General features: G+C 34.7%; 2 protein-coding genes across 2 annotated transcripts; both read left to right on the top strand.

Annotated features, from left to right (window-relative positions):
* The first annotated feature begins 155 nt into the window (after window positions 1-155).
* LOC147927146 (uncharacterized) lies at window positions 156-2418 on the top strand. The gene is made up of 6 exons (XM_087487327.1): window positions 156-276; window positions 375-499; window positions 582-632; window positions 739-804; window positions 1364-1930; window positions 2014-2418. The coding sequence occupies exons 1-6, from the start codon at window positions 156-158 to the stop codon at window positions 2416-2418; spliced, it is 1335 nt and encodes a 444-aa protein (XP_087343453.1).
* Window positions 2419-2585: 167 nt separating this feature from the next.
* LOC147927147 (uncharacterized) lies at window positions 2586-3272 on the top strand. The gene is made up of 2 exons (XM_087487328.1): window positions 2586-2818; window positions 3029-3272. Exons 1-2 carry the CDS (start codon window positions 2586-2588, stop codon window positions 3270-3272), a joined length of 477 nt encoding a protein of 158 aa, XP_087343454.1.
* The last annotated feature ends 15730 nt before the right edge of the window (window positions 3273-19002 follow it).

Raw genomic sequence — 19002 nt, forward strand, 5'->3', positions numbered from 1 at the left:
TTATTTAGATATGTTCGTGATAATAAAGTCCTTTCTTAAATCTTTGGACATCTACTGTTATTCTTTGATATAGTTGTTGGGATCTCTCTTCTTTAAATGTAGTTTTGTAATTCGTGATATTGGTTTGTTTTCTCAGGACTTGTTTGGGTGTACAAATGATTGAATTGTATTCAATATGTGGTTTGTGGAAGTTGAACGACAACATTCATTGGGAATTTGAGATGGATAATGAAAGGGGAGCTTCTTTGATTAACATTGATGAGAATACTAGATTTAGTGAGTTGGTAAAGATTCTACTAGAAGATTTTGACATTGATATTCAGACACAATGTTTAAAGCTTAGTTATACATTGCCTGCTATGTCGCTACCATAGGTAGTATTCCTATCTTTATTAGAAATGATAGGCAGCTTGAAACTTTTAAACTCAAATATGCACAAAGTGGAGGAGTTCTTCATCCATGTGTTACTGTTGAGGATTTTTGTGTGACTGTAGAGCAGGTATTTTTAGTAAACTCATTCTCTTATTCTTTCTAATATTGTTTTAGAAAAGTAACTCATTTGAGGAATGTTTCTTTATCAGGTCCAACCTAGCTCTACTTCTTTTATTGAGAGTGTTACTGCTGTTACTCAGGTAACTTTCTACTTTAGAATTTTTAATTATTTATTGCTTACAAAACCTTATAAAATCCTTTGAAAACACTTGTAAAACGTTTTAAATACTTTACAAATCTTTTCAGGATCAAACTAGCTCAAATCTGTTTGTTGGGAATGCTATTGATGGTTCTACTGCTACTCATACTCAGGTAACTTACAATGTCATAAATGTTTTAATTGTATTTTCAACTCGTTTTAAAAACCTTTGAAAACAGTTGTAAACCTTATTAAATCCTTTGAAATCACTTGTAAAACCTTTTAAATCACTTATCATTGATTTGTACTTTCAGGGTCAACCAATACCAAATCCATATGTCGAGAGTGTTCCTCGTTTTTATTGTTCTTCTGTTGCTTCTTCAAGTCAATATACTGGCATCGATGATGATTTTACTGCTACTGCTACTCATACTCAGGTAACTTACAATGACATTACCCCTTTAAAAACCTTTGGTAAATCCATTTTGACACTTTAAAAAACCTTTTAAGAACAGTTGTAAATCTTATTAAACCCTTTGAAATCACTTGTAAAACCTTTTAAATACTTTACAAATCTTTTAAAAATTCATTGATTTGTACTTTCAGGGTCAACCAATACCAAATCCATATGTCGAGAGTGTTCCTCGTAACATGACAACCTTTGTTGGGTATCCATCTGGTTCTTCACACTCAACTGGTTTAATCGATGTTGATTCACTGTTTTGTGGAAAGTTATTCAAAGACAAAACAAAAATGATAAGTCAGATGCAGATGTATGCAGTCAAGCATAGTTTTGAGTTTCATACTTTTAAGTCAAACAACAAGAGGTATGTTCTTCATTGTATTGATGAAAAATGTACTTGGAGGCTACGTGCAACTAATGTTAAAGCATCAGATAGCTTTGTTGTTCGAAAGTATATTAGTCAGCACAACTGTGACTCTGCTTTAAGGAATGTTAATCATCGTCAAACATCTGCAAGGACTTTGGCTGGTTTGGTTAGTAACCATTTTGTAGGAGGAAAACTTCCGCTCAGACCTAAGCAGCTCATGGAAATTTTTAGGAATGACCATGGAGTTGGTGTCTCGTACTCAAAAGCATGGAGAGCTCAAGAACATGCATCAGAACTTGCTAGGGGTTTACCTGCTGATAGTTATGAGGTTTTACCGAGTTGGTTTCACATGATAGAAAAGAAGAATCCATGTACTATCACTTACATCAAAGCTGATTCTGATAATAAGTTTAGATATGCTTTTTTGGCTTTTGGTGCATCAATTAGAAGTTTTAAGTTGATGAGAAAAGTTATTTCTATTGATGGCGCCCATTTGAAATCAAAATTTAAAGGGACTTTGCTTGCTGCATCAACTCAGGATGGTAATTTCAGTTGTATCCTATTGCTTTTGCGGTTGTTGATTCTGAGAATGATGCATCATGGGATTGGTTTTTGCGGTGTTTGAAGACTATTATTCCTGATGAAAAGGATCGAGTTTTCGTGTCTGATTGGACTTCTTCAATTGCAACTGTGCTTTCAGTAAATTATGTACATGCTCATCATGAGACTTGCACTTTCCACTTGCAAAAGAACCTGGAAACACGATTTAGAGCTTCTGCTTCTCTTCTTCCAGTTTTTCATAATGCTTCAAGAGCTTACACTCAATATGATTTTGATAATTTGTTCAGTCAAATTTCCAATGGTGAAGTGATCCAGAACTTGGATAATATCTTTGGCAAGCTGATATTAGGAAATGGTCACGTGCATATTCTCCTTCTAATCGGTACAACATCATGACATCTAATTGTGTCGAGTCCATTAATTCCTTGTTAAAAGAGACTCGCGAGTATCCAATTGTCTGCCTGTTTGAGACAATCAGGTATATTTTGACTAGGTGGTTTAATGAACGACGTGAGGAGAGCTGTCGACATCCATATGCTGTTACTCCAAATGTTGGGAATAAGATGAATGCATCTTATAATAATACTACCCGCTGGCTCGAAGTTTGTCAAGTAAATGAAAATGTCTTCGAAGTTAAAGCAGGTTTAAAGACGAATGTGGTGAATTTGGACACAAGGAAATGCACATGTTGTATGTTTGATATTGACAAATTCCCTTGTGTATATGGAATTGCTGCTGCCAAACATGTCAATCTCAGTGAAAACATGTTTGTTGATGATTATCATTTCACTGAAAGGTTATAACTCTCTTCTTTAATTGGGTTTTGAAAAGGTTGTTAAAGTAACGGATCCGACAGGTTTATACAATGTTTTAAAAGGTTTTAAAAGGTTTTTCAAGTTGTTTATAAGGTTTATAAATCGTTTTTATAAGGTTTTACAATGTTTTACAAGGTTTTTCAAAGGTTTATCAAAGTTCTAAGTCTTATCTTCCTCTTTTTATTTTATAGATGGCGTTTAGGATACTCAGAGAGCATTCACCCAGTAGGTGATATGGAGTATTGGGAGATTCCAGAGAGTGTTAGTACTTCTATTCGCCCACCTTCTACTCGTATACCTAGTGGCAGGCGAAAGAAAAAGAGAATAGCTAGTTCATGGGAGCATGGAAAGGCTAAGAAAAATTCAAAACAATACAAATGCAGTAGGTGCGATCAGTGTGGACACAACAAATCTAGTTGTGTAGCTGCTATCTAACTCTTTCTCTTTGTTTTATTCAACTTGAATTTGTTCTTTTTAATAAAATATTTCAGTCTATAATGTTGTAAACTCCATTTTCTTAGATTTTTTTTTCAGATTTTATTGTTTTAAATCATTATAAACAACTTGTAAAACCTTTTAAAACCTGTTAAAAACCATATATAATCTTATAAATCATATATACTCTTGTAAAACCGTTTAAAAACATTTCAAAAATGTAAAATTCTTTAAAAAATTATATATACTCTTGTAAAACCGTTTAAAAACCTTTTAAAAACCTTAATTGATTGGCACTCAATCCATTACTTCTGTTATGCTTTTCGGATTTTGTTTTTTTGGCCCACCCTTTGAAAGGATACCAAACAGTCAAGTGCAAACGTAATTGATTGGCACAGTTAGTTATGTTTATTACGAACATCAAAGGAGATAAATCTCCACGCGTTGCCACGCCCATAACTAAAAGCCTTACAAAATTATTAAATAATGGGCTTTTTATTACGGCCCAAATAGACACAATTACGTCATCGTCTTTCCCCCAAATTCATTTGAGATGCCCTACAAAGTTCTGGCTGCGAGGAGTCGATTAGGCCCATTATTTAATTCTACAAAGTTTTTAATTCTACAAAGTTTCTTTTGTGGAAGACGATTGAAGGGGTAATACACGAAGAGTCGCTTTCGAAACAGCGAAGGGATAAGATTTCAAAACAGCGCTTCCAGAGGCTCTTAAAACCGTAATTGATTGAAGGGGTAATAAGCGAAGCGTCGCTTTGGTTCGGTTATAATTACGCGTTGAAGGGTAAGAGTTATGTATTTATGAAGCTGAAGAGGTACTTTTTGTAAACCCAAGCGATGCTTCTTGTATGATAAATACTTTTTGCTCTTGACTTACACATCAAACCTTTGTCTCACGAAAACGTAAAATCATCTCTCAGACTCGACAAATCCTATTACTTCTTCCTTCATTCCGTCAGAAATGTCGCATCTTTCTTCAAGCCATCTAAGGTATGGGTTGAAATCTTTGAACAAAGATCATTCGACAAACGTCACAGCAGGTAAACGCATACATCTTCAGATTAGTTTTGTTTTACTGTTAAGAATAAAAGAGATTGAGTGTGTTTGCCTTTTTGTTAGTAATTGTTGATGACATCATTTTCCATTGGAAGGCTACTTTAATCGGACCGGTGAACACCCCATATGAAGGAGGAGTGTTTAAAATGAGTATTCATTTTCCGTGTGATTACCCAAATAATCCCCCAAATATCTGTTTTGATTATACTCCCTTTTATTTAGCAAGCATGTGTATCAGGACTCCTCTTTTTGCAGCAACTCAATAGTTTTTTAAATATAATTTCTTGATAATGCAGGTTTGTTTCGACACAAAAATTTGCCACCCAAACATATCAGATGGAGGAGCTATATACCTAAGACCATCTCCAATGGTTTTCCCTATTTTTTCTCTATAACAGATGATCTCTATAATAGAGATGAGTTTTACTCCAATGGTTTTCCCTATTTATTCCTCTATAAAAGAATATTCTAAATATATACTATTTTTATTTTATAATTAACACCTTTTATTTATAAAAATTACAAACTAACCCATTTTACTTTAATTTTTGTAACACTTTTATTAAATTATCTTTTGTAAATGGTAGTCTCAAAGAGTGAACATAATTGGTTAATTACTTAATTCTAAAAGAGTGAACATTTTGGTCATAAATAAAAGAAGTTAAAGATTAAGAGGACTACTTTGTAAATAAAATAGTTCATCACTATTTATAGAGGAAAAAATAGAGTTCCTCTATAAATAGAGAAAAAATAGCAATCTCTATTATAGAGGTGAAAATAGAATACCATTGGAGTAAAAATTACTCTATAATAGAGTATAGAGGCAAAAGTAAAGGACCATTGGAGATGTCCTAAGAGTGTTGAAGTCCACCTATTGGCATCCCATGCCGATTATTTTGCTTTTCAAGAGATTAGTGGAAAAGTTGATTGAACCAGAGGTCGATGATGAGGACCAGATCAATAAAAATCTTGCCAACCTCTACAAATCTGATAGGACAAGGTTTGAAGAAATGGCTAGATAGATGACAAACCAATACGCTGGGAGAGGAAACTGAAATATGAACTTAAAAAGTTCAAATCTATTTTAAAAACTCTTGAATAATTCAACTTCTATTTGTTCTTTTTAATAAAATATTTCAGTTTGTACTGTTGTAAACTCCATTTTAAAAGATTTTTCTATTCAGATTTTACTGTTTTAAAGCATTATAAACAACTTGTAAAGCCTTTAAAAAAGCAAATCATACTGATATATATCATTTTAAACAACTTGTAAAACCTTTTAAAACTTTCTAAAAACTAGATATCTTGTAAAACCAAACTGTTTATAGGATTAACACCATTTAAAAGGTTTTACAAGCGAAAAGAAATAACTTAACATTAAAAAGACAAGTTTTTAAAATCTACTTGCAAACTAAACATTGAAATACTCTTCGATTCATTATTCTTCTTGATGCGATCACGTTTATATACCAGTAAGATGCAAACTTCCATAACCTAGATATTTGCTAATTCTGCAAGTTATGGATTTTTCTTGAAGTATTTGTCCCTGTACTCCTACAAAAGAAAAGAAAAATTTAAGTTAATATTAAATAACTAGTAAAATGTGCATAAAATCTAACAAAATTCGAGGTTCATTAACCTTTAATGTTGAAAACATTCGGGTACCAAAGTATCTCATTTGTGGAGTAACATCTTTAGGAATTTTGTCAGGATGAAGAATTAACATTGCCTTCCTTGCTACTTTACTTACATCTTCTTTAATTTTCAAACCCTTGACATAGACTTTTTCCCACTTATTCCCTTGCCAAAGATACTACAATGTAGAACATCCAAATTTTGTTAGTATTTTAACGCCTATGATAACAAGTATATGATTTTTTCAAACTTACTTCATCCATTGACGAAAGCATAATTTTGATGTCCCCGCACCCAGTCCAACAAGTTATAACTTCCTCGATTTGTTTCATTTCTTCGTTACTTATATTGTTCTCCTGCGTAGTAGGTGTTTGCACTAATACAAACATAAGAAACAAAATATTATATGTCATTTTCAAAAGGGCAAATCATCTATAATAAAGAATTCAACAACTTACAACTATCCATTTCCTGGCTGGTGTGATCTTGTTGTTGGCTTGGATCTTCTTGTTGAGTGGGAGCTTCTTCTTGGCATGGGTCTTCTTGTTGAGTGGGAGCTTCTTCTTGGCTTGGGTCTTCTTGTTGAGTGGGAGCTTCTTGTTGGCTTGGGTCTACATCAGTATCTGAAATATTAATACACTCTTCGTCATTCGATATAACAATGTACGCTTCTTCTTGGCTTGAGTCTACATCATCAGCACTGTTTTGCTTCTCATCCTGCATAAATAATTATATTTTCATTAACCATATGTAAATTATTTTAAAATATGTTTTTACAAGGTTTGTAAAATTTGTCGATCATATTCAAGTAACACATACCTTATCATTATTCATATCCTCCTCTTGTGGATCATTTCATTAGTATCCTGGGTATTTTCTTCAGGAATAACACTTGGGTCCCCTCTCAAGTCAGTTTGTTTCTCTTGTTGATAATCTTGATTCTCTTCTTTAGATACCTAGAAATGTTGTAAATTTTGTTTAATACTATTTAAAACACTAACAAAACCTTTAAAAACGATTATATAATGTTGTTAAAATCTCGTTTAAACACTTTTAAAACGATTTTAAAAGGAATTAAGTTTTTTTTTCAAACCATTTAAAACCATTGAAAACCCTTTTAAAACCATTGTTAACACTTCGATTTTATATAATTTTGTTAAAAACTCTTCAAAACACTTTTAGAATGATTTTAAAAGGAATTAAGTTTTTTTTTTCACTTACAAATTCACTTGGAGAAGCTGGTACTTCCTCTTCTTCAAAATCGGTGGCAGAGTGTGACAACCCGTCCCGTTGACCCCACTAGCCCACCGCTAGCTTGCCCCCATAGGCCCGAAGCTTGGTGACAGCTTGTCCTGTGGGAAGGTTGTTAAAGGGTGGGGACCAGGGTTCGAGGAACGCCTGGTGCACCAATAACCTACTATGGATTTGGATGAATAGTTCCATTTGCCCAGTGAGGGGTTAGGATCGATGCCCTGCAGGGCCAGCTTGGGGTCCGTTGGGGCGGCTAGCGGTGGGCTAGTGGGGTCCACGAGACAGGTTGTTACACAGAGGCTCGTATTTCCTCTTCTTGAAAAGCAGTGGCAGAGGCTGGTACTTCCTCTTCTTGAAAAGCAGTTGCAGAGGCTGGTACTTCCTCTTCTTCAAATGCCCTTGATTCCCACTGTGGTGTTGCAGCAGCAGTAGTGATCCCCACATGATTATCCAGTCTCACTATTCTTTTGTGAATAAGTTATAGAATCAAGAGATAGTTTAAGAACTCAAATAATAAAGAATAACTCTCTTTATTAATACCAAAGAAAATAACTCAAAACTTTGGTCAATCTCAAACTCTCAATCTCTCAAAACCACATAAGTTGTGTCACATCTCAACACCTCCTTATATTACTTTGCTAATCCTAATTTTAATAGGAATCCTCACATATCTAGATAACTCCTAGACATTTGATCCTTATCTCTTTGTCAACAGAAAACACAATAGGATTAGGACTAGTTTCCATTTTAACCTTTCTTCAAGCTTACTCCAACATTCTCCTCCTTAAGCTTGAAGCTCTGTTTCAACAAGTCTTGAACTCCCAAGAGATCCCTCATTACTCTGAACTTATTCTTGTCTAACGCTTTGGTGAGTATGTCTGCTCTTTGCTCTGTTCCTGGAACATGCTCCACCTCAATTTGGCCACTCTCAACCCTTTCTCTAATAAAATGATAACGCCTATGTATATGTTTGCTTCTCCCATGGAAAACTGAGTTTTTGGTGAGTGCAATTGCCGACTGATTATCGATCCTGATAATGACCTTCTCTTCTGCAGCTCCGGTAATCTCTACCATCAAATCCTGCAACCACACAGCTTGCTTTGCCGCCTCAGTCGGAGCCATAAACTCTGCTTCACAGGATGATAACGTTACTACATCCTGTTTCTGCAAGCACCAAGTGATAAGACCTTCTCCAAGATAAAAAATGTGTCCCGAAGTACTCCTACCGTCATCTTCATCAACATTATGGCTACTGTCACTATATCCTATTAAACGAGGCACCTTCATCCTTCCATATGACAAACCAAGAGTAACGGTTCCTCTAAGATATCTTAAGCATTGCTTCATAGCTGCTTTATGCAACTCCCTAGGACTCTGCATATAACGACTAAGAATTCCAACACAATAGGACAGATCCGGTATAGTATGCAACAAGTAGCGTAGACAACCAACATTCTTTCTATAAGTAGTGGCATTGATCTCTTTCTCATTCTCTGCCTTCGACAATTTTAGCTCTGGTTTCATCGGTATAAGAACCGAATTGCACTTAGACATTCTCGTTTCTTCTAATATCCTCTGAGCATAACAAGCTTGGCTCAGTATGATACCACCTTGATGTTGATCCACTTGCATACCAAGGTAATAAGTCAGCCTTCCCAAGTCACTCATTTCAAATTTTGAAGACATCTCCTCCTTAAATTTGTTAATAACAACCAAGCTTGTTCCTGTAACGAACAAATCATCAACATAAACTCCAATAATGAGAAGATCACTACCAAAGCTCTTCCGGTAAACAGAAGGCTCCTTAGAACATTTAACGAACTGCAACTCCTGAAGAATGTGATTCAATCTGTTATTCCAAGCTCTGGGCGCCTGTCTCAAGCCATACAAAGCCTTATTGAGCTTATACACATTCCCTTCATGTCCCTTTTGTTTGAATCCCTCAGGTTGAGAAACGTACACTGTCTCCTTGATCTCACCATGTAGAAAAGCAGTTTTGACATCAAGATGGTGAATCTCCCAGCCTTGAGACGCAGCAAGATTGATGAGTAGCCATATGGTTTCTATCCTAGCAACCGGTGCAAAGACTTCTTCAAAATCGACTCCATACTTCTGAATATAACCTTTAGCAACTAGTCGAGCTTTGTATTTATTGATACTGCCATCAGAGTTTCTCTTCAACTTAAACATCCACTTTAGGCCAATTGGTTTTGCTCCTATAGGTAAGTCAACAAGATCCCATGTCCTGAGCTTCTCGATCGAGCCTATTTCCTCTTCACATGCTCGTGTCCATTCCTTAGATATTCGAGCTTCATCAAAATTTCTAGGCTCATTGTAAATACTAAGCAACAAGAATTCGCCTTCTTCTTCTGCAAGTAGGATATAGTCCTCTAGGTACTTAGGCTTAACACTCACTCGAGTTGATCTTCGTAGCTCCGGAGATGGTAATTCTGCAGAGGAATTCCAGTTTCTTCTGCAGTTTCGTATGACTCCTTCTGAGTTGCTTCGGCAATGCTCTCTGAATGTTCAAATCCCTCAACCTCGCTGGAAGTCTCATCATCAATATCTTGTTCTCCAAATTCTTGAAGACCGTGATTCCCAAACACATCAAAGCTAATCTTAAAACTTTCATCACCATTCTCTGTTTCTATATTTTTTGACCAACTCCATCCTTTAGATTCATTGAACACGACATCACGACTTACTATAATTTTTTTTGACATAGGATCCAACAATCTGTAAGCCTTGGAACCCGATTATGTTCCTAAGTGAACGAGTTCCCTTGTTCTGTCATCTAGCTTTCTCAAGTTTGGTTTCTCTATCTTAGCATAGCCGATACACCCAAAGATCCTAATGTGCTCGACAATAGGTCTCTTTTCCCGAAAGAACTCGTATGGTGTCACATCCTTCAGAGCTCTTGTCACTACTCTGTTTAGTAAGTAAGTCAAATGTCTCAAAGCTTCTCCCCAAAGATAGTTAGGCATATTCATATGCTTCATGATACTTCTAGTCATTTCCATCAAGGTTCTGTTGCGTCTCTCCACTACTCCATTCTGTTGTGGAGTGTATGGTGCAGTCAAGTGTCTCTTTATACCAGCAGTGTTGCAGAAGGAATTAAACTCATTAGATACAAAATCACCTCCTCTATCTGTTGTGAAAGTTTGTATTTTCTCAGTGACTTCCTATTCAGTCATGGCTTTAAACTTCTGAAACTTATGAAACGCTTCTCCCTTCTCTTTTAGCAACATTGTCCACATGTAGCGAGAGTAATCAGCAATGATCACAAAGACATATTTTTTTTCCAGCAGGTGTGCTTGGCGTAATAGGACCACAAAGATCTACATGTAAGAGCTCTAATCTCCTTTTAGCTCTGAAACTGGTTGCTTGAGGAAACACACATCTTGTTTGTTTGCCAAGCAAACACGATCTGCAAATTTCTTTTCCCTGAGCAAGTTTTGGAGCTCCTAGAACCAATCCTTTTCCCAACATTGATGTTAAGGTGGCATAGTTGATATGTCCCAGCCTTGCATGCCACCTACTTGGCTCGCTTATCTCTGAAAGATTCAAACAAGTGTTGTCCTGTAATCGCATCTGAACCTTCTACAAGCGGTTTCTCGATTTCTCTGTTCTCACAAGTAGGTTCCCTTTCTCATCCTTCATAGTTAGATAATTACCTCTTAGCCGTATGTCAAGACCTGCTTCAGTGGCCTGACCAAGACTTATGATATTGCTCTTCAAGTCAGGAATGTAGTATGACTGATACTGCATCAGTCATTATCCTTGATTTTCCATTCTGATCGATAAAAGCGATGGTTCCCTTTCTTTTGATATCAACTCGTGAATCGTCTCCAAAGCGCACTTTACCGGTTACATAAGCATCAAGCTTGCTAAAATACCTTTTATCTCCAGTCATATGGTTACTCGCACCATTGTCAAGATACCATATGTTGTTTCTAGTTGTACTTGTTTCGAACTTGCTTGGTACAACCAATTTCTCATTTAAGTAAACCACTTCATGCATCAAGAGCTCGTCTGCATCCTCTGTATCCTCATTATTTTTTTCTTCTACTTCATGCAGCTTCAACATTTGATCTGGACATTGTGTTGTGAAGTGACCGGTTTGATCACAACGAAAGCATGTAATCTGTGAGAGATTTCTGCCTCTGTAGCGACCTCGTCCTCGTCCTCTGTAGAAAGATCTACCTCCACGACCCCTTCCTCTGTAACTTCCAGTTTCACCATTGTAATCTCGGTAGTGTTGATTTGCTTGATTTACTTGTGGCTCTGAGTTAGCGTACATCAATTTACTTTGATCCTCTTGAGTATCTTCTTCCTCTTGAATACGCTCTTCGTAAGCCTTAAAGCGTAAAACGATATCTTCAAAGCTGATGGTATTCAAATCTAGAACTTGTTCTAGAGAAGCTACTATGTGAATGAATTTTCTTCAGGGAGGCTGTTAAGGAACTTCTTAACAATCTTTGATTCGTCTATATTAACTCCTAAGGCGGCTGACTTTGATAAAATTGTAGCTAGCTTTCCCGAATAATCATCAATAGTCTCTGATTCCTTCATCTTCAAGCGTTCAAATTCCGCCATTAAGGTTTGAAGTCTGGCTTCTCAAACTCTCTCTGCTCAAACGTGTCTAGAACGTATTGCTTCCCATACCTTCTTTGCTGTATCAAGTTCTCCAACTTGCAGTGTTAGGCTCTCCGGTATCAACTGAAACAATAAGGCCATGGCTATATCGTTTTCAAGTGAATCAACTTTATCGGTCTCTGGTTCAATTGCGTCCCATACTTTGTGTACTCGAAGGGCTATCCTCATCTTCATCGCCCATACAATGTAGTTGGTTGATGTTAACATAGGACAGACAATCAAAGGAGATCCTCCTCCTACTTTTTTAGGCCGTGGTGTAGCTACGGTGACTTCCGACATGATTAAAGAACTCTTGCTCTGATACCAAATATAGAATCAAGAGATAGTTTAAGAACTCTAATAATAAAGAATATTAATTAATACCAAAGAAAATAACTAAAAAATTTGGTCTCTCTCAAACTCTCAATTTCTCAAAAACACATAATTTTTATCACATCTCAACACCTCCTATATATTACTTTGCTAATCTTAATCCTAATAGGAATCCTCACATATCTAGATAACTCCTAGACATTTGATCCTTATCTCTTTGTCAACACAAAACACAATAGGATTAGAACTAGTTTCCATTTTAAGCTTTCTTCAAGCTTACTCCAACATAAGTTGATATGTTTTCAAAATCATCTCAATTTTCCCACTACAAGATATTCTTTTTTTTTTGTTAGCTTGATTCAAGGATGGCCCTGCAGCTTCTCTCACACGCTTGTTTTGATTTTGTTCTCCTTTTTCAACTTGTATAAATCCTTGAATCCATTCCTCCTTAATCATCCTATAGCCTTGGATTACAAGTTTAACAACTTCATCAAAATCCTTGTCTTCATCATTCGGTGGCATAACCAAATGGCTATATTCATCTGGATCACTAACAATTGTTTTCACTTTAAATTGCAAAGATAAATCGATTCATATTATATCTCAAAAGTCTTATACAGATATTGTAAAACTTTTTAAAACTCTTTTATAACTCTCGAAATCCCTTGTAAATCCGTCGTAAAGTCTTGTAAACCATTTTAAACACATTGTAAATCAAAATTACGTTAATAAAACTTTTTTAAAAGAATTTACTATGTGTTTTAAAACTATTGGAAAACAAAAAAAAAAGTTCTAGAGAAGTATTAGTACCTTGCAAGACTCAAGAACAAGTTTTCTTTCATTAAATTTTGGGGAATATGTCTTTTGCCATTGCAAGATCAGTGGGAGATGTTGATTTTGGCTTGAAATGCTTTCCCTAAAAACCAGATTTGGATTGCATATGGAAAGCCAGCCATACCATAATGTAACTTTGCCAACGTTCCCACAGTCATTTGTTTCACGCCTATCACTAATGATTTCTAAGCAATTTCACCCCAAGGATACTTGCAGTAATTCTCAAAACTACTGGCTCTCAGCAAATTCTTTAAGGGAATTAGAACTTCTGGATTTTGTGCTATCAATATCTCCTCCACTAGTAACAAAGCACCTAATCGATTTCTTTCCTTAGCTTGCATGTCTTTTCCTTTTAATTTCAAAGTACAAAGAAGATCTTTGCAGGTCATTTTATCATTCATCCACAAATCTTTTTTCGATTTAACAGTACCTGATGGAACAGTACCTACCGAAAGGCCTGTTGTAATGACGAATTTCCTTAGCAAAAATCGCATAGGTTGATCATCAAATGCAAACCAGAGCTCGTTTTTCACAGACTTAATCCTCCTCTGTAGTAAGTGGTGGACCAGTTGACTCGAGAAGTTGATTTCTTTCCGATTAACAAGTTCTATAATTGGACCCAAGAAAGACTCCTCTAACTTCTTGAACTCTTTTTTTTCTAATGCATCATTTACAGTCGCCAAAACAGCTTTCTCAGAAGAATATTTAGTTACTCTCTTTAATGTATTTCCCTCTGTGTCTGGCGTGATTAATCTTTTTGGGAAGCACAGTTTCTTCGCAGAATCTTTAAAAATACTCATATCGCAAAACCTGTCAACATTGTTTATAGAGAAGAACATATTCATGACATGCACCCAAGATCCCTTATAAATCCTATTCTAAAACCAATATAAAACTTTTTAAAGACATTGATAAGTTTCCAACCTTCGTATTCCGAGTTCACCAAAACATCATAAAAATTCAAATTGAAATAGAAATTGAAGTTAAAATTAAGTTCCAAACCAAACTTACAGATGGGAGAAGAAGAGACGACGAATTTGAAGAGAGGACTGAGAGGAAAAACGAGGGAGAAGAAGAGTCCGTAATTCGATGAAGAAAATGGCAATTTGAAGTCCTCGCGTACCCAATCAGCCGACTCCTAGTTTCAATCCGATGACTTCGTGTCTGCAATCCGACGAAATCGAGAACCCAATTTAAGCAAATACAGATTTGAGTGAATTTCATGATTTTCAACCTCCCTGACGGAAAACTGTACTTTTTGAAAGAGGAACCAGTGACTTTTTGGGATAAATGATACAGGGGGGGTTATATTTTACAATTGGGCCTAGGCCTAGGGCTTTCACCCTTATTATAAAAAACATTGTAAAACCTTTTAAAATATAAATTACGTTTTATAGTATTAAGACCGTTTACCAGGTTTTATAAGCGTTTTAAAACGGATTTTAAAAGGTTTAAAAGGGTTTTGTTTTGGATATTTCAATGAATTTTATAGGATTTATAAGAGTTTTAAAAGGGTTTTGTTTTGGGTATTTCAATGAATTTTATAGGATTTACAAGAGATTTAAAAGGGTTTTGTTTTGGGTATTTCAATGAATTTTATAGGATTTACAAGAGATTTAAAAGATTTTTAAAAGGATTCGAAAAGGATACAATGTTTTAAAATTCATTGTAAATACCTACACTTAAACGAAGTATGCTAATTCTGCAAAGATGTCAAATGCTATTTATTGAATAATCGAAAATGAGTAACTTAACATTTTTCTAGAATAGTGTCACAGTGAAAACACAAAATTTTTAAATCTATTTGTAAACTAAACATTGAAATATATTGCCATTCATTATTGTTCTTGATGCAATAAGCTAAAGCTCCATTCCTGCGATCACGTTTATATACCAGCATGATGCAAACTTCCATTATCCTAGTTTTTTTTTCTATTTCTGCATTTCTGCAAAGATAATATAATTAATGTTAGAACCTTTTAAAATACATTGCAATACCAACCTGTTAACCCATTTAAAACCAGTTTAAATAACCATGTAAAAACCTACATTGACCTGCAAAGTTATCAACCGCTATTTTCTGCCGTAAGTCACCAATTGACTCATTTGTAAGATTGCCATATGTCGTAATGCTCATAGCCAAACAATTGATTGTCTTTAGCATGAAGACACCACTATCTTCAATCTTAGCAACCTATCAAGAAAAAACAAAGTGAAGAGTCCACAATATTTACAGAGAACAAATCACAAAACTAGAAAACAAGCTCAACAGTAATTACCTGAGGTATGCAATTCATGATATTGATTCTGAATGGAGATTTCTCTGTATCATTTTTCATTCCAAATTTCCTCTGGGCAATATACGGCATTGCAATAGCATATTCACCCACCTATTTATCTTTAATTTTGTTACTGTAGAAACACTTGCCTAAATCATAGATAGTCAACAACCTCTTCTCAAAATTGATCATCAGTGGCATCCAAAGCTTTTCCTTAACCATCATTGGTGCCAATATTTTGTTTGTAGGTGCTTCCTTGAAGAGTTGACTGAATCCTTCTTCAGGGAACTCATATTCATCTTTGTCATCAATGAATATGGAGTAATTTTCATCAATCTCCTTAAAAAAAGATGCTCCCGCCAACGTCAATGCTTTGCTTTTATAGAACTCCGGATGACTTTTTTCTCTTTTGCTTAATAACTTCACAATTGTATCAACATGCTAAACAACAATAAAAACCGGGTTAGAACAAAATTTGAAATTTAAAAGAGTTTACAAATTAAAACAACTCTTGTTGTCAAATAATTCATATAAATAAGTTCAGACCCAGTCACACATCATCTTGTAAACCAGTTTAAACACATATTTTAATTCCTTTTAAAACACTTTTAAACGTCTTGTTAAAACTTTTAAAATCCCTTTTAAAACTCTTGTAAAACCTTTAAAACCCCATGAAACGTTAACAACACATTATTAAACCTTATGATTTGTAATCATACCATTGTTGTTAACGACTTCCCTGGCGTCTCTAGTGTTGTGAACCACCTAGCATCAACTTTGTTACCCATAATTGTTAGTTGCCTACATCCAAAAATAAACAGAATAACCATGAATACTTACAAAACCATGAATACATCTTTTAAAACGTCTATAAAAGACTAATTGAACTTTTATTTTTGTTGCTAGAAACTAAAACTTACTTTGTTTTCCTTGAATTCTTCCGTTCAATAAATATTTCTAACCGGGTCGTATCAACTTTGGAAAAAAGATAAAGTATTGGGTGCTTTTTCTTCTCATCCATGTAAGGCAGCTGAGTGTGAATAGAAGGAACTGTATTTTGTTCACTTTTTCTTTGCACACCACCAACATCATCATATTTACTCTTCTTTTTCTGTGGCTGTACAAAACAAAAAAATATCGCATTTTATATCGATACACTGGAAAACAAATTAAATAACTCATAGAAATTATTAAGTTAGATACATACCCCTTCTCTAGCTTGAACATCAGCATCTGGATTGTCACTTGGTTTACGCTTCTTCCTCTGTAGTGCCACAAGAAAATCACAATTTTTTGTAAACATTAATAAAATGTAAACATTATACAACTAGATACTAACCTCTTTTCTGTTCGTAACATCATCATCACCATCTTTGCTTTGCTTAGACTTTCTCTGCAGTTCAAAAAGTTTTTTTAAGAAAACAATGTTTACATGATTTAAACCTAATGTGATACTTGATGAAATCTTTTAAAATACTCATAACAACTATATAAAAAATTAATGATTTACATGTTTTCTCTCTCTCAACACTGTCTTCTTACTGCTTGCTCCTTTCTCTTTACCCATGCTTTTATCTTTTCCACTATCCTGATCTTTTTGAGAAAGAAGATCAAATTTTGGTGTAGAAGGGCGTGGAGAAGGAGATTTATCCTTCAAAGATGATAACAATTGTGGTTTACAACATGCTTTTAAAAATACTAAATCAATATACCTTTGGTGTTTCTTCAAAGTAATTACCATCATCGCCACCAGTTTTTTGAGTGTTTTCATCGTCTCCAGCGTAGCTCCCATCTTGTGTGTTTGACGGACGGACAGAATCTGCAGACGGACTTTGTACGAAATCTTCTCTAGGAATATCTCTATCAACATTTTGTTTGCCAGCCTGCAACAAAACAAAAGAACATATAAGAACTTCATTTAAAAAGTTTTACAATCTGTTTTAAAAGGGTTTTAAAAGGTTTATGTCACCTTTGACATCAGTTTTTTAGAACATTGTAAAACTTTTTAAACACCTTGTAAAACCATTTAAAACCCTTTTAAAACACATTGTAAAACCTTTGAAAACCCTTTTAAAACAGAAACCTTTTAAAACCCTTTTAAAGTCTTAGCAAAGACTAATTAAACCTTTTATAAAGTCGTTTACAAAATAGATACTGACCTCTTCATTTATAACCTCTTCATTTCTATTTTGTCCATCTTCATCTTCGTGAGACTGCAAAGGGAAAAAAAGGAGCTCAGTTTAAAGAGTTTAGTGTCCAATGTATAGGAAAAGGTGTGATCTTGGAATCTTACTCCTTTATTCTTATCTTTTTCTGATGTGGTTTTGACAGCTTCTTCAATGGCTTCTAGTCTTTTATTGAAGTCTTCTAACATAAAGAGGATTATGTCAAGTTTTTCAGAATCTGACAAATTTTTCTCTATTTTCTCATGTTTCTCGATTGACAATTTTTCTCCCATTTTGTCACCCAACTCTCCCATGGCATAGTAAATATCAACTAATCTAGAAGACCATTCTTCTTTCTTCAATCTATAGCGTTTCATAACCAAGCCAATAACTTCTTCAAAATCATTGTCATCTTCATCAACCAAATGCTTATGTTCTTGTGGATCTCCAATTATAGTTTTGACTTCAACCTACAAAAATAATCAAAATCCATCAAAACAAAACTCACCAAATAAGATAACCAATGAATAATCAAAACTACACCTTTAATAGAATTCATAACTTACACAAGTTGCTTTCTTAATAGCATCAACAATTTCATCAAACCTTGCATATCGACTTGAGTGCCAGTTGAGAATCAGTGGATACAATGTTTTGGAAAAATTACATATTCTCCCAATTGTATCACCAAAAACTGGAACATCACTCAATGCCCATATATATATATAATGCCAAGGGAAATCCCTTGACACTATACTGACCTTTTGACCAAGAAACTTTATTCAATTTCTGAATGCATGTAGCAAGGATGTTATATGCTTCCTTGCTCCATGGTTGGGCTGTATACATATCAAAATTTGAAGCATGCTGAAGCCGAGACAGTGGTATCTTCTCTAAAGAACTTGGTGTCATCAAAATACCTTCTGTTAACACCACTGCAGCGATGCATTCATTTTCTTTGACATTCAAAGGTTCTTCACCTTCTTCTGGTTCTTTAAATAGTCGATATTGAAGTTGAGATAAAGTGTAGTCTCCTCTCACCGCCCAAGAATATGGTTCACTAATTGGATCTTTGCCGTTATTCCTTGGTTCTCTATGAATCGCTTCGCATTGAATCTCTATGTTTAATAAAACAATGATGTTAGTTTGTTCAAACTTGCCTAATATACGAGGTTATTGATTAAAAAACTGTTTTAAAACCCTTTTAAAAAAGATTTAAAACTCTTTTAAAAGGGTTTTAAAACGGGAAAAATCCCCTTTTAAAACTCTTTTAAAACCCTTTAAAAACCTTTTAAAACCCTTTTAATTTCTAAAACAGGATAAAACCCTTTTACAATAGTTTTAAAAGATTTTAAAACCTTTTAAAACTCTTTTAAAACCCTTTTAAACTTATTTTAAATAGTTTTAAAAGGGTTTTAAAAAAGTTTTAAAAGGTTTTAAAAGAGTTTTAAACGGGCTTTTAAACCTTTTAAAAGGTTGAAAACTCTTTTAAAAGAGTTTTAAAACTTCTAAAACGGGATAAAAACC

This window comes from Camelina sativa, chromosome 15 (assembly GCF_030686135.1).
Source record: "Camelina sativa cultivar CO46 ecotype springtype chromosome 15, ASM3068613v1".
NCBI lineage: Eukaryota > Viridiplantae > Streptophyta > Magnoliopsida > Brassicales > Brassicaceae > Camelina > Camelina sativa.